The following is a 14,699-nucleotide window of genomic DNA, read 5'->3' on the forward strand; positions in this document are numbered from 1 at the left end:
TTGGTCTGTCTCTTTTGTGCGGCCACAGCTGTTCAAATTGTTGAGCGCCCATGAGAGATTGACTCGCTCCCGTATCCAGCTCCATGTTGGCGGGGTATCCCGTTGAGTAGGACCCTCATCATTATTGGAGGCGTCTTGTTGGAAGAGCAGTGGCCATTGATCATGTTGACCCGCTGTACCCCGGTGTCCTGGGTACTGTCCCCACCCTCTTCTGGTCCGCTTTCCGACCCTTCCGATTCGTATACCAGCTGAGCTGCCGTCTTTCTGCACATGCGGGCCAGATGCCCTGTATAATCGCAGTTTCTGAAAACGGCATGCTGAAATCGACACCCCCTTGATGAGTGCCTTCCCCCACATCTCCAGCACAGAACTAAGCTTCTCTCAGTTTGTAGTTGATTGCTCGCATTGTGGGTTGATGAGGTGTGAACGGCCGTTCATGTGGCCCTTGATGGCTTCTGGTGCCACTGCCTGCTGTTGAAGGCCTGCTCTCCTGCCTTTGTCTGTGTGTGGGGGTACGGCTTGTTTCACGCTGTGAACCCCTTGTTCCGATGTTTCATTAGTTGTCGTACCCGCAGTGTAGATCAACCTCGTTTCTTCTTCTCCTGCCAAGAATGTCTGTGCAACCAGTGCTGCTGCCTCTAGGGTCAAGTTCTTAGTCTCTATAAGCTTTCGGAATATGCCTGCGTGGCCTATTCCTTCAATAAAAAAGTCTCTCAGTACTTCTCTCCTTAGTTCATCGGAGAACTCACATAAACTAGCCAGCCTCCGAAGTTCCGCCACGAAGTCGGGTATGCTCTGGCCCACACAGCGTCTGTAGTTGTAGAACCTGTGTCTGGCCATGTGTAGGCTGCTCGCTGGCTTCAGGTGGTCTCTCACCAGTGTGCTCAACTCCTCAAACGACTTGCTTGCTGGTTTCTCGGGTGCCAACAGGTCCTTCATTAAGGCGTATGTTTTCGAGCCACAGTTGGTCAAGAGATGGGCTCTTCTCTTGTCTGCCTTATCGTCGCCCAACCAGTCTTTGGTTACAAAGCTTTGCTGGAGCCTTTCTATAAAGTCCTCCCAATTATCTCCAGCATTGTATTTCTCATCTGATCCGTTGTTCGCCATTCTGTGGATTCTGTAATCCCGTAACTCGTCGCCACTGTAAAGTCCTGTCCCCTCAGTACAGATTCACACGAGGCATGTAGTGAAGTCAAGGTCACTCAGGACCTGCACCTTTATTACACAGCTCTCGAATGCCACACTTGCCTGAGACCTGTCCTTATATACCTGTCTGGGACAGGTATCCAGTGTCTCCTGCAAGTGCACCCCTGGTGGTAAGATAAGTTTGTGGTTACAGGTCATCTCTAGTTACAGTCATGTATAGCATGGTAAGATACAGTTATATACAGTAGTGTGAGATACATGACACCCTGTGCCCCGTGTCCTAACTCGCACCGAGTCCCACTCACCCATCACCCCGTGCTCGCTGACCCTGTGCCCTAACTCGCACCGAGTCCCGCTCACCCATCACCCCGTGCCCCGTGTCCTAACTTGCACCAAGTCCCGCTCACCCATCACCCCCTGTGCCCCGTGTCCTAACTTGCACCAATCCCACTCACCCATCACCACCTTGTGCTCGCTGCCCCGTATCCTAACTCGCACCGAGTCCCACTCACCCATCACCCCCTGTGCTCGTTGACCTGTGTCCTAACTCGCACCAAGTCCCATTCACCCATCACCCTCTGTGCTCACTGACCTGTGTCTAACTTGCACCGAGTCCCACTCATCCATCACTACCCTGTGCTCGCTGACCTGTGTCCTAACTCGCACCAAATCCCACTCACCCATTACCCCCTGTACTCACTGCCCCGTGTCCTAACTCGCACCCAGTCCCGCTCACCCATTACCCTCTGTGCTCGCTGCCCTACATTGGCTCTTGATTAAGCAATGCTTTGATTTCAAATCCCACCCTTGTTTACAAATCCCTCCATGGCCCTCGCCCCTCCCTATCTCTGTAATCTCCTCCAGCCCCACAACCCCCCGAGATGTCTGCACTCCTCTAATTCTGCCCCCCCTGACCATCCCTGATTATAATCGCTCCACCATCGGTGGCCGTGCCTTCAGCTGCCTGGGCCCCAAGCTCTGGAACTCTCTCCCTAAACCTCTCCGCCTCTCTCTCCTCCTTTAAGACCGACCTCTTTGACCAAGCTTTTGGTCACCTGCACTAATTTCTACTTATGCGACTCAGTGTCAAACGTTTTATCTCGTAATACTCCTGTGAAGCGCCTGGGGATGTTTCCGCACACATGCACATGAACTGGCACCAGCTGCGTGTGAAACCCTGGAGTAGCGGGCAGGGGGTTCAGAAACCGCCCGTTACTGGACACGGAGTGTGCAAGGAACGGGGAGTGATGCTGTTAAAGGTGAAGTGTTAAACCAGTGTGAGAATAAACCAGGGCAGTAAATGGCATGTCAGAGAGACAGCCCAGGTGTGAGGGGCTGAATGTACTATACTGTAAAATTCTACATCAACCCCTTCTCCCTCCTCTCGGTGCCCAACGAGAATGGAACAAATGGGTTTAAAATAGAGGTAGAGTATTCAGCTCCCTGTATGAGTTGCACACCCTCTGACCCCTATTTTAACCCCCTATCTTGGGGGCAAGCAAGGAGCCTCATTCATCGTCTAAAGTGGGCAGTTCGGTGATGTGACTTTAACCCCGGTCCGTGTGAGTCCCAACGGCAGATGGAACCAGTGCTCGGCGAGAGAAGTGTTTCCTTGCTGGGCCAGGAGCAGAGGGAGTTCTCGCCCCGGACAGGGACAACTTGGGCATCACCTGTCCCGGGCCTCTCTCCCCCCAGTCCCCCACCATCCCCCACTCCCCCAACCACGATCGCCTCCCACTCACCTCAGTGCCGGGGATTCATCCATTGGATCTCCTGGCGACCGAGATCCTGCTCGCCAAGCTCCTCGTCATTCCTGGCGATTCATCGAACCAGGAGGCCATTCAGCCCCTCGAGCCTGTTACACAGGAACAGGAGGAGGCCATTCAGCCCCTCGAGCCTGTTACACAGGAACAGGAGGAGGCCATTCAGCCCCTCGAGTCTGTTATACAGGAACAGGAGGAGGCCCATTCAGTCCCTCGAGCCTGTTACACAGGAACAGGAGGAGGCCATTCAGCCCCTCGAGCCTGTTACGCAGGAACAGGAGGAGGCCATTCAGCCCCTCGAGTCTGTTATACAGGAACAGGAGGAGGCCATTCAGCCCCTCGAGTCTGTTACACAGGAACAGGAGGAGGCCATTCAGCCCCTCGAGCCTGTTACACAGGAACAGGAGGAGGCCATTCAACCCCTCGAGCCTATTACACAGGAACAGGAGGTGGCCATTCAGCCCCTCGAGCCTGTTACACAGGAACAGGAGGCCATTCAGCCCCTCGAGCCTGTTACACAGGAACAGGAGGAGGCCATTCAGCCCCTCGAGCCTGTTACACAGGAACAGGAGGAGGCCATTCAGCCCCTTGAGCCTGTTACACAGGAACAGGAGGAGGCCATTCAGCCCCTCGAGCCTGTTACACAGGAACAGGAGGAGGCCATTCAGCCCCTCGAGCCTGTTACACGGAAACAGGAGGCCATTCAGCCCCTCGGGCCTGTTATACAGGAACAGGTGGAGGCCATTCAGTCTCTTGAGCCTGTTACAAGGAACATGAAGAGGCCATTCAGCCCCTCAAGCCTGTTACACAGGAAAACGAGGAGGCCATTCAGCCCCTTGAGCCTGTTACACAGGAACAGGAGGAGACCATTCAGCCCCTCAAGCCTGTTACGTGGAAACAGGAAGAGGCCCATTCAGCCCCTCGAGCCTGTTACACGGGAACAGGAGGAGGCCATTCAGCCCCTCGAGCCTGTATCACGTGAACAGGAGGAGGCCATTCAGCCTCTCGAGCCTGTTACACGGGAACAGGAGGAGGCCCATTCAGCCCCTTGGGCCTGTTACATGGGAACAGGTGGAGGCCATTCAGCCCCTCGAGCCTGTTACATAGGAACAGGAGGAGGCCATTCAGCCCCTCAAGCCTGTTACACGGGAACAGGTGGAGGCCATTCAGCCCCTCGAGCCTGTTACATAGGAACAGGAGGATGCCATTCAACCCCTCAAGCCTGTTACACAGGGAGCGTTGCACTTTTGGAGGGGCAGTACTGAGGGAGCGTTGCACTGTCAGAGGGGCAGTGCTGAGGGAGCGCCGCACTGTCAGAGGGGCAGTGCTGAGGGAGCGCCGCACTGTCAGAGGGGCAGTGCTGAGGGAGCGCCGCACTGTCGGAGGGGCAGTACTGAGGGAGTGCCGGGCTTTTGGAGGTGCTGTCTTTCGGAAGTGACATTAAACCGAGGCCCCGTCTGCTCTCTCAGGTCAACGTAAAAGATCCCACGACATTATTGGAAGAACAGTGGCCTTCACCATAGAGTCCTGGCCCAATATTATTAGCTGAGCCAACAGATTATCTGGTTATTAACACATTGCTGTTTGTGGGAGCTTGCTGTGCAAACATTGTTTGCCACGTTTCCTACATTACAACAGTGACTACACTTCGAAAGTACTTGATTGGCTGTAAAGGCCTGAGGATCTGGAAGACACGATATAAATGTCATTGATTGATGACACTCTCGCTAACAGGCAGTAAATGCAACAGGCAGAGGTTTTAATATTGGAAGGGAAATTTTATTTCTTTTGATTTGACAAGTACAGTCGTGGAGGTGAAACCGTTTACATTGCAAAAAACAAAGGGGACACGTGAAAGAACACAAACACTGATTTACACACCCGCTCATCTGCTCAAAGGCTGCTGGACGCTCAGACCGCCAATCAGCTCTGGGCTTGGGGACAGGGTCTTGGCTCCCATCTGACGGTGAAAGGGGAGGCTTACAGAATCTGCCTCACCCGCCGGGAATCCTTCACACGGGGTGTTCTGGTTTAAGGCCGAGGGAACATTCGGTAATATTCACACCTCCCGCCCAAACCAAGTACACAGCGTCAGCGCGAACACTGACAAACACACAGAGGCAAGGATCGCCCAGACCAGAGAGTGTGTAAATAAAACATGTAAATGATGAAAACCCTTCCTTGAGGAATAATAATTTACATTAAAAGCTCAGAGGCCACACATCACACATAAATTAATTTAGCTCGATAAATTTCTCTGTTTTCTGCTGCACAAAGCCCATTATTTTGCTGTTGCACGATAAATATTTTATATTATTATTTTCAAAAAATCCTGATTCCTCGGCGAGATTTTTCTGCTCAGATTTCTGATATGTTGACTTGAACAGGCCCCTTGGAGAGTCACGGAGAGGGGAGATATCTTTGCCAAAGTGCAATCCCACATTTGAAAGAAATACTACCGCTCAGTCATCAATCCTCCGCTCTTGGGGCACAGGTTCCGATGGATCATTCCCCGGCACGTGCTGGGAGCAATGCAGCACACGATTGCACATTCCCAACCTGAGCCCGGGAGTGGGGCAGTGGAATGTGTGCTCCGAGGACTCTGTGCCGGGTACAATGCCATGGAATACTGCACCCCAGGTCGGCCAGTTATCTGTCAGGCCAGCCCGTGCACCCTGACAGGTCCAGCGACCAACAGGCTCAACGTCCTCACCCGACACCCAAACCTGAAGGCCGCCCCGCCCAAGGAAGGGGTGACCAGAGAGGGCGCTCAGGAGCAAGAGCCCTGCTGGACTTCCTGTCCCGCCCACTTCCCAGGCTGGGCGCCTTGAGGCCAATCGTTTGGCTCCACTTTGCTGGGATCAAACACGGGCCGTTCCCTGTCTGTATGATGCTGGATTGGACTCTCTTGCCTGAACTGGACTGGAGTGAATGGGGCAGCGGGGCGGGAGAACCCCAAGCAGACAGCTAGGTGGTTATTCTGGTCAGTGGAACTGTGGCTGCAGGCAGAACTTGGTCCATCAAAATGGAGCAGGCTAGTTGGGCTTTTCCCACCTCTACAAGTTGTTTTCCTGCATCCATGTTCGACTGGACTTGGTCGTCACAATGCTGATATCGGGAAACCGCTGGATTTTCCGTGTGTCCTGGTGATCTTTACTCATTTCTGGGATGTGGGCATCGCTGGCAAGGCCGGCATTTATTGCCCATCCCTAGTTGCCCTTGAGAAGGTGGTGGTGAGCCGCCTTCTTGAACCGCTGAGTGTCTCACTGGGCCATTTCAGAGAGGCAGTTAAGAGTCAACCACATCGCTGTGGGTCTGGAGTCACATATCGGCCCAGACCGGGTAAGGGCGGCAGATTTCCTTCCCTAAAGGGACATTAGTGACCCAGATGGGTTTTCACAACAATCCGGTAGTTACATGGTCACTATTACTGATACTAGCTTTTTATTCCAGATTTATTTAATTCACGGAATCTAAATTCCCCAGCTGCTGTGGGGGGGGGGGGGTTTGAACTCGTGTCTCCGGATCATTAGCCTCAGCCTCTGGATTACTGGTCCTGTAATATAACCACTGGGCTACGGTACCCTTACTGAGGGAGTGCTGCACTGTCGGAGGGACAGTACTGAGGGAGCGCCGCACTGTCGGAGGGGCAGTACTGAGGGAGTGCTGCACTGTCGGAGGGGCAGTACTGAGGGAGTGCTGCACTGTCGGAGGGACAGTACTGAGGGAGCGCCGCACTGTCGGAGGGGCAGTACCAAGGGAGTGCCGAACTGTCGGAGGGGCAGTACCGAGGGAGTGCCGCACTGTCGGAGGTGCCACTTTTCAGATGAGACATTAAACCGAGGCCCCGTCTGCCTTTTCAGGTGGGTGTAAAAGATCCCCCGGCACTATTTAGAAGAGTAGGGAAGATCTCCCCGATGTGCTGGGGCCAATATTTATCCCTCAACTAGCATCACGAAAACAGATTATCTGGTCATTTATTTAATTTTATTGTTCTTTGTGGGAGCTTGCTGGGCGCAAATTGTCTGCAGCACACTACAGTGACTACACTTCGTGAGTACCTTCTCAGCTGCAAAGCACTTTGGGATGTCCCGAGGATGGGAGAGGTGCTGTTGGAATGCAAGTTCAGACTCTGGGACACATCTGGCCAACTGCACAATGAATCGGAGGTGTTTAGGGAGACGGCTTGCGGAGTGACAAGGCGGGGCAGCCTCAACGTTCCATTCTTGTGGCGAGATGCTCACCGTTTCCAATGGCACCTATCCAAACCCTGTGGGATGCCCAGTCACACCGTAGCCGGTGCTTGGCACGGAGCTTCGATACACACGGCCGCTGGCCCGGGTCCGGTGCCTGGGGAGTAGCGCTAAATGCCCGAGGTACCGGCACTTTGGACCGGCAGGACTTGCAGCAGGGATGACCAATAAAGACACGGTTGAACTCCCCATCAGTCAAATTAATTTCACCTCCAAGTGACCTCCAAAAAAAAAGGCAGTTACATTTTTGAACCAGCTCCCAAAACTCAAGAGACTAAATCCTAAATCAAAACTGTTTCTAATTGGCTCAGTTGATGCGGAGAGGCCCTGACCCGTAGCCGAGGGTTAGGATCACCGGCGAACGCAGATACTACAGTTTACCGAAACCAAAAGCGGACCTTGCTCCGGGCCCATGCTCCAGCCCGGTGCTGCCGCTGGCTGTCAGGCTGAGCAGGGGGTTAGGTCGGAGGTCAGAGGCACGTCTAGCAGGTGGTGGCCAGCGACTGGTGGATTGGCGGCTGGAAGCAGCGCACGTGCTCCACCGTGGAGCTGTCGTTCTCCACCGACTTGAGGTACTTGTTCAACATGGCGAAGATCTCGTTGTTGAGGATCTGGTACTTCCTGATCCTGTCTGCCATCTTCTTCAGGGGCTGTGGGAACACACAACGCACGCTGCTCAGACGCAACCAGACTCTTGAGATGCTGACAGAGGAACGGGAGGTGCCCCTCGAGCCTGTTCCGCCATTCAATCAGATCACGATCTGTATATCCCTCTACCCGCCTCGGTTCCCTAACCCTTAATATCCTTTGCCTAACAAAAATCGATCAATCTCAGTCTTGAAATTTCCGGTTGACCCCCGACCTCAACAGCCTTTTTGGGGGAGAGAGTTCCAGATTCCCACGGCCCTTTGAGTGAAGTGCTTCCTGACATCACCCTGAACGGCCGGGCTCTAATTTTATGACACCCCCTTGTTCTGGACTCCCCCCACCAGAGGGAATAGTCTCTATCTCTCTACCCTATCAACTCCTTTAATCATCTTAAACACCTTAATTAGATCAGCCCTTAATCTAAACTCGAGGGAATACAAGCCTACTCTATGCAACCTGTCCTCATAATGAAACCCTCTAAGCGGGATGTAGGCCCCGACATGGGTGTTCCAAAGCTATAGAACCAATCTGAGTGACAACTGGGATTGATACTATCACCAGAAGGCCAACAGGGCGTTGACAAACTGATTCCTAAATGCAATGCCTGGTGTCGACACACTCTCCAGCTCAGTGTCAAAGACACTCAGCTAGGCTTGTGTGTTCATAGAAAACATAGAAAATAGGTGCAGGAGTAGGCCATTCAGCCCTTCTAGCCTGCACCGCCATTCAATGAGTTCATGGCTGAACATAACTCGATCTTCCTTCTGGAGCTGGGGACCCTCCAGTGACCCAGCGTTTGGTGACTGAAACAGTCGAGCGTGAATAAAATGGACCGTAACACAAACCCCAGCCGTTGCCCACTGGAGGATGCCTGGGGATCCCTGCAGGATGTGCAATTAGCTCTAGAAAGGGTTGGATAGGGTGGGCGTAGGGAAGGTGTGTCCACTTCGGGGGGAAATCAACTAAGGAGGCATAAGTGTAAGATAGTCAGCAAGAAACCCAACGGGGAATTCAGGAGAAACTTCTTGACCCAGAGAGCGGTGAGAATGTGGAACTCGCTGCCACAGGGAGGGGTTGAGGTGAATAGTATCGATGCATTTAAGGGGAGGCTGGATAAACACATGAGGGAGAAAGGGATAGAGGGTTATGTGATGGGGGGGGATGGAGAGGGGAGGGAGGGGGCTGGTGTGAAGCAGTGGGCCCCATGGCCTGTTTCTGTGCTGTACACTTGATGTACATTAACTGGAGCCCTGGATCCAGGTGTGCATCATTCTCAGTCTAGAATATTGAGCACAGAGTCTGATTCTCGCTCGACCAGAGGGAGCGCTCCTAACCTTCACTGGGGCCTCAAATCAAACTCCCACTGGTTCTCGGCAAAGGGGAAGTGCATTGGGATCAGGAGGCAATGGATGGATTTCCTGGGACCTCACCCCCTTGGCTCAAACGTGGTGTACTGGGGGGGGGGGGGGGGAGGCATGCTCTCGCCCCACCGATCATAAATGAGGGAACCTGGGTACTGACCCGCTCTCCCCCGGCGGACATTAACCCACCCCCGCCCCGCCACTCTGCTCTCTGCGTCCTGACCAACTCTCCCCCATCAGACATGGACTCCTCCAACCCCCCCCCCTACCCTCTCCGGTCCCTGGGTCCTGACTCCCCCTCTCCCCGTCAGATACTAACTCCGCCCCCCCCACCCCTCGCCCCGTACCCTCTCCGGTCCCTGGGTCCTGACTCCCCCTCTCCCCGTCAGATACTAACTCCGCCCCCCCCACCCCTCGCCCCGTACCCTCTCCGGTCCCTGGGGCGTGACCGATGCCGTGGATGGTGGATATACGAACCACGTTTTTGATGATCTCATCTTTCCCATCCTGCCTCTGCACCTTGAGCAAGTGGTAACAGAAATCAAACAAGTCGAAACGCCGCTGCTGCCCCAGGAGCACGATAATGGAACAACCAGCCCAGTTCAGACCGTCTCCGAAACACTGCCTGAGGGGAATAAAACAGACACACTCAAAGCCAGCACCTTGCTCCATCCGACTGACGGCCTTGTGAATTGCCCGACATTCTAACAGTGACTACACTTCTGAGAAATACTTCACTGGCCACGAAGCCCTTTGGAACGGGTGAGCTGCTGAAAGGTGCCAGAGAGAAATGCAAGTTCTTGCTTTGAATTCAGAAACTTGTTCTGATCTTGTTCATGACCTGTGAGGAGCTGGTCCATTGCTGGTTGTGGGAGCTTGCTGTGCATTTCCCACACGACAACAGTGACTGCACTTCCTTGGCTGTAAAGCGCTTTGGGTCGCCCTGAGGGGGTAAAGGCAGTATAGAAATGCAAGCTGTTAGTGTAAGAGGACAGGAAGCCCTCAGTGTTGGAACTTTAGACCTTTACCCTACCGTTCAGCCCATCGATCCCCGGGGTTTCCCAAGTGTGGGAGGTCCAACCCTGGAATCACCTGGTTGCTGCAATGATGGACTGTGGGGCCTGTTGTGATTGGATAGAGTTCCTCATCTGAATTGATATCATGTACAGACAAATAAAGAAAGATTGCATTTATATTCACGACCACCGGACGTCCCAAAACGCTTTACAGCCAATGAAGTACGTTTGGAGTATGTTGTAATGTGGGAAAGAAGGACAAAACGAGATGGGCTATTTGCCTCAGAATGAGTATTTGAGGGGTACGGTGGTATAGTGGCTGTGTCACTGGACTAATGATCCAGGGAACGTGAGCTCAAATCCCACCACAGCAGTTTGAGCATCTGAATTCACTGTGTGGGTGTGTCATGGTGTGTGTGAGTCGGTGTGTGTGTGGGTGTGTCATGGTGTGTGTGAGTCGGTGTGTGTGTCATAGAAACATAAAAAATAGGTGCAGGAGTAGGCCATTCGGCCCTTCGAGCCTGCACTGCCATTCAATAAGATCATGGCTGATCATTCCCTCAGTACCCCTTTCCTGCTTTCTCTCCATACCCTTTCATCCCTTTAGCCGTAAGGGCCATATCTAACTCCCTCCTGAATATATCCAATGAACTGGCATCAACAACTCTCTGCGGCAGGGAATTCCACAGGTTCACAACTCTCTGAGTGAAGAAGTTTCTCCTCACCTCAATCCTAAATGGCAAAAGCCTCAAAATACGGCGGAGCCAATTTAAAACTGAGTTGAGAAGGAATTTCTTCTCCCAGTGGGTTGTGAATCTGTGGACTTCTCTGCCCAAGGAAGCAGTTGAGGCTAGCTCATTGAATGCATTCAAATCACAGATAGATAGATTTTTAACCAATAAGGGAATTAGGGTTATGGGGAGCGGGCGGGTAAGTGGAGCTGAGTCCACGGCCAGATCAGCCATGATCTTGTTGAATGGCGGAGCAGGCTCGAGGGGCTAGATGGCCTACTCCTGCTCCTAATTCTTATGTTCTTATGGACCCCTTATCCTTAGACTATGTCCCCTGGTTCTGGACTTCCCCAACATCGGGAACATTCTTCCCACATCTAACCTGTCCAGTCCCGTCAGAATCTTATATGTTTCCATAAGATCCCCTCTCATCCTTCTAAACTCCAGTGAATACAGGCCCAGTTGATCCAGTCTCTCCCCATATGTCAGTCCCGCCATCCCGGGAATCAGTCTGGTGAACCTTCGCTGCACTCCCTCAATAGCAAGAATGTCCTTCCTCAGATTAGGAGACCAAAACTGAACACAATATTCCAGGTGAGGCCTCACCAAGGCCCTGTACAACTGCAGTAAGACCTTCCTGCTCCTATACTCAAATCACCTAGGTATGAAGGCCAACATGCCATTTGCATTCTTCACCGCCTGCTGTACCTGCATGCCAACTTTCAATGACTGATGTACCATGACACCCAGGTCTCGTTGAACCTCCCCTTTTCCTAATCTGCTGCCATTCAGATAATATTCTGCCTTGATGTTTTTGCCACTAAAGTGGATAACCTCACATTTATCCACATTATACTGCATCTGCCATGCATTTGCCCACTCATCTAACCTGTCCAAGTCACCCTGCAGCCTCTTAGCGTCCTCCTCACAGCTCACACCGCCACCCAGCTTAGTGTCATCTGCAAACTTGGAGATATTACACTCAATTCCTTCATCTAAATCATTGATGTATATTGTAAAGAGCTGGGGTCCCAGCACTGAGCCCTGCGGCACCCCACTAGTCACTGTCTGCCATTCTGAAAAGGACCTGTTTATCCCAACTCTCTGCTTCCTGTCTGCCAACCAGTTCTCTATCCACGTCAGTACATTACCCCCAATACCATGTGCTTTGATTTTGCACACCAATCTCTTGTATGGGACCTTGTCAAAAGCCTTTTGAAAGTCCAAATACACCACATCCACTGGTTCTCCCTTGTCCACTCTACTAGTTACATCCTCAAAAAATTCCACAAGATTTGTCAAGCATGATTTCCCTTTCATAAATCCATGCTGACTTGGACCGATCCTGTCACTGCTTTCCAAATGTGCTGTTATTTCATCTTTAATAATTGATTCCAACATTTTCCCCACTACTGATGTCAGGCTAACCGGTCTATAATTATCCATTTCCTCTCTCTCACCTTTTTTAAAAAGTGGCGTTACATTAACTACCCTCCAGTCCATAGGAACTGATCCAGAGTCGATAGACTGTTGGAAAATGATCACTAATGTATCCACTATTTCTAGAGCCACTTCCTTAAGTACTCTGGGATGCAGATTATCGGGCCCTGGGGATTTATCGGCCTTCAATTCCATCAATTTCCCTAACACAATTTCCTGCCTTGTAAGGATATCCCTCAGTTCCTCCTTCCCACTAGACTCTCGGTCCCCTAGTATTTCCGGAAGGTTATTTGTGTTTTCCTTCATGAAGACAGAACCAAAGTATTTGTTTAACTGGTCTGCCATTTCTTTGTTCCCCATTATAAATTCACCTGATTCTGACTGCAAGGGACCTACGTTTGTCTTCATTAATCATTTCTCTTCACATATCCATAGAAGCTTTTGCAGTCAGTTTTTATGTTCCCGGCAAGCTTCCTCTCATACTCTATTTTCCCCCTCCGAATTAAACCCTTCATCTTCTTCTGCTGTATTACAAAATTCTCCCAGTCCTCAGGTTTGTTGCTTTTTCTGGCCAATTTATATGCCTCTTCCTTGGATTTAATACTATCCTTAATTTCCCTTGTTAGCCACGGTTGAGCTACCTTCCCCGTTTTATTTTTACTCCAGACAGGGATGTACAATTGTTGAAGTTCATCCATGTGATCTTTAAATGTTTGCCATTGCCCATCCACCGTCAACCCTTTAAGTATTATTCACCAGTCTATTCTAGCCAATTCACACCTTATACCATAGAAGTTACCATTCCTTAAGTTCAGGACCCTAGTCTCTGAACTAACTGTGTCACTCTCCATCTTAATAAAGAATTCGACCATATTATGGTCACTCTTCCCCAAGGGGCCTCGCACAACAAGATTGTTAATTAGTCCTTTCTCATTACACATCAACCAATGTCGGTGTGTGAGTCGGTGTGTGTCAGGGCGTGTCAGGGCGTGTCAGGGCGCGTCAGGGCGCGTCAGGGCGCGTCAGGGCTCGTCAGGGCTCGTCAGGGCGCGTCAGAGCGCGTCAGGGCGTGTCAGAGCTTGTCAGGGCGTGTCAGGGCTCGTCAAGGCATGTGCCAGTCTCACACAGACGCAGCCGCTCCATTGTGCTGCGGGACACGTCCCCCTCACTCCCACCAGTTACCCATCGTGCTCCCGTACTCACTCGGCCGTGAACTCATTGGTCCCGACGGGGATGCAGTAGACAAACTGCATCGCGCTCCACAGCCGATGGAACTCCACGCACTCGTCCACGTGCATGACCCCGTTGGTCGCGGGCGGCCCCTTCCACACCGGGTCCGGCAGGTAGCTGCGAATCCGCGTCAGGATCACCTCGAACATGGACAAGCCACAGCACAGACGTTCCTTGGTCAGCAGGTCCCCCTCGCGGGCAATGGCGATTTGCTGCAGACACGGACACACCGCACGGTTCCCAGGGTCAAACGGTGAAATATTCTCAACCCACACCGCACACCAGCCCGAGCTATTTCTACGCACCGCAGTTAACAATCAACCTTCCACGTTTATGTAGATTTCTTTAGCTCATCTACTGAGGGCAGTATTTCCCATGCGCCCGCTGCACTCGGAAACAGTACAGGAGGCGCAGACACCCGCACACTGTACACCGCCTCGCCCACAACAGTAAAACACCAACACCCCTTCAGTACAACTGGCACCCCAGCCCAATGTGAGGCAGCTAATTCCCTCCATGTCAGCATTCCGAAATACTTCACCTTTATACCCCACACCCTGGCCCCCTGACACCCTCCCATAGGGAGCTTCCTGGAGTATGGGTCCCACACACACTGACTCTCACTGGGTACAGTCCCACACACACTGACTCTCACTGGGGTACAGTCCCACACACACTGACTCTCACTGGGGTACGGGTCCCACACACACTGACTCTCACTGGGTACAGTCCCACACACACTGACTCTCACTGGGGTACAGTCCCACACACACTGACTCTCACTGGGGTACGGGTCCCACACACACTGACTCTCACTGGGGTACAGTCCCACACACACTGACTCTCACTGGGGTACAGTCCCACGCACACTGATTCTCACTGGGGTACAGTCCCACACACATTGACTCTCACTGGGGTACAGTCCAACACACACTGACTCTCACTGGGGTACGGGTCCCACACACATTGACTCTCACTGGGGTACAGTCCTACACACACTGACTCTCACTGGGGTACAGTTCCACACACACTGACCCTCACTGGGGTACAGTCCCACACACACTGACTCTCACTGGGGTACAGTCCCACACACACTGACTCTCACTGCGGT

At 52.3% G+C, this 14,699-nt stretch overlaps 1 protein-coding gene across 3 annotated transcripts in view; it reads right to left on the bottom strand.

Annotated features, from left to right (window-relative positions):
• Positions 1 to 4,666: 4,666 nt before the first annotated feature.
• cyfip2 (cytoplasmic FMR1 interacting protein 2) overlaps positions 4,667 to 14,699 on the bottom strand; it is a 121,759-nt gene continuing 111,726 nt past the window's right edge. For 2 of the 3 annotated variants that reach the window (XM_070877969.1, XM_070877968.1), the window contains 3 exons: positions 13,562 to 13,800; positions 9,649 to 9,796; positions 4,667 to 7,812 (listed from right to left, as the gene is read on the bottom strand). In XM_070877969.1, the coding sequence (XP_070734070.1) occupies positions 7,645 to 7,812; positions 9,649 to 9,796; positions 13,562 to 13,800 (555 nt within the window). In that variant the 3' untranslated portion in view covers positions 4,667 to 7,644. The remainder of the gene's footprint in view (positions 7,813 to 9,648; positions 9,797 to 13,561; positions 13,801 to 14,699) is intronic. The other variant, XR_011592976.1, reaches the window with a different exon arrangement.

This window comes from Pristiophorus japonicus, chromosome 4 (genome assembly GCF_044704955.1).
Source record: "Pristiophorus japonicus isolate sPriJap1 chromosome 4, sPriJap1.hap1, whole genome shotgun sequence".
Lineage (NCBI taxonomy): Eukaryota > Metazoa > Chordata > Chondrichthyes > Pristiophoridae > Pristiophorus > Pristiophorus japonicus.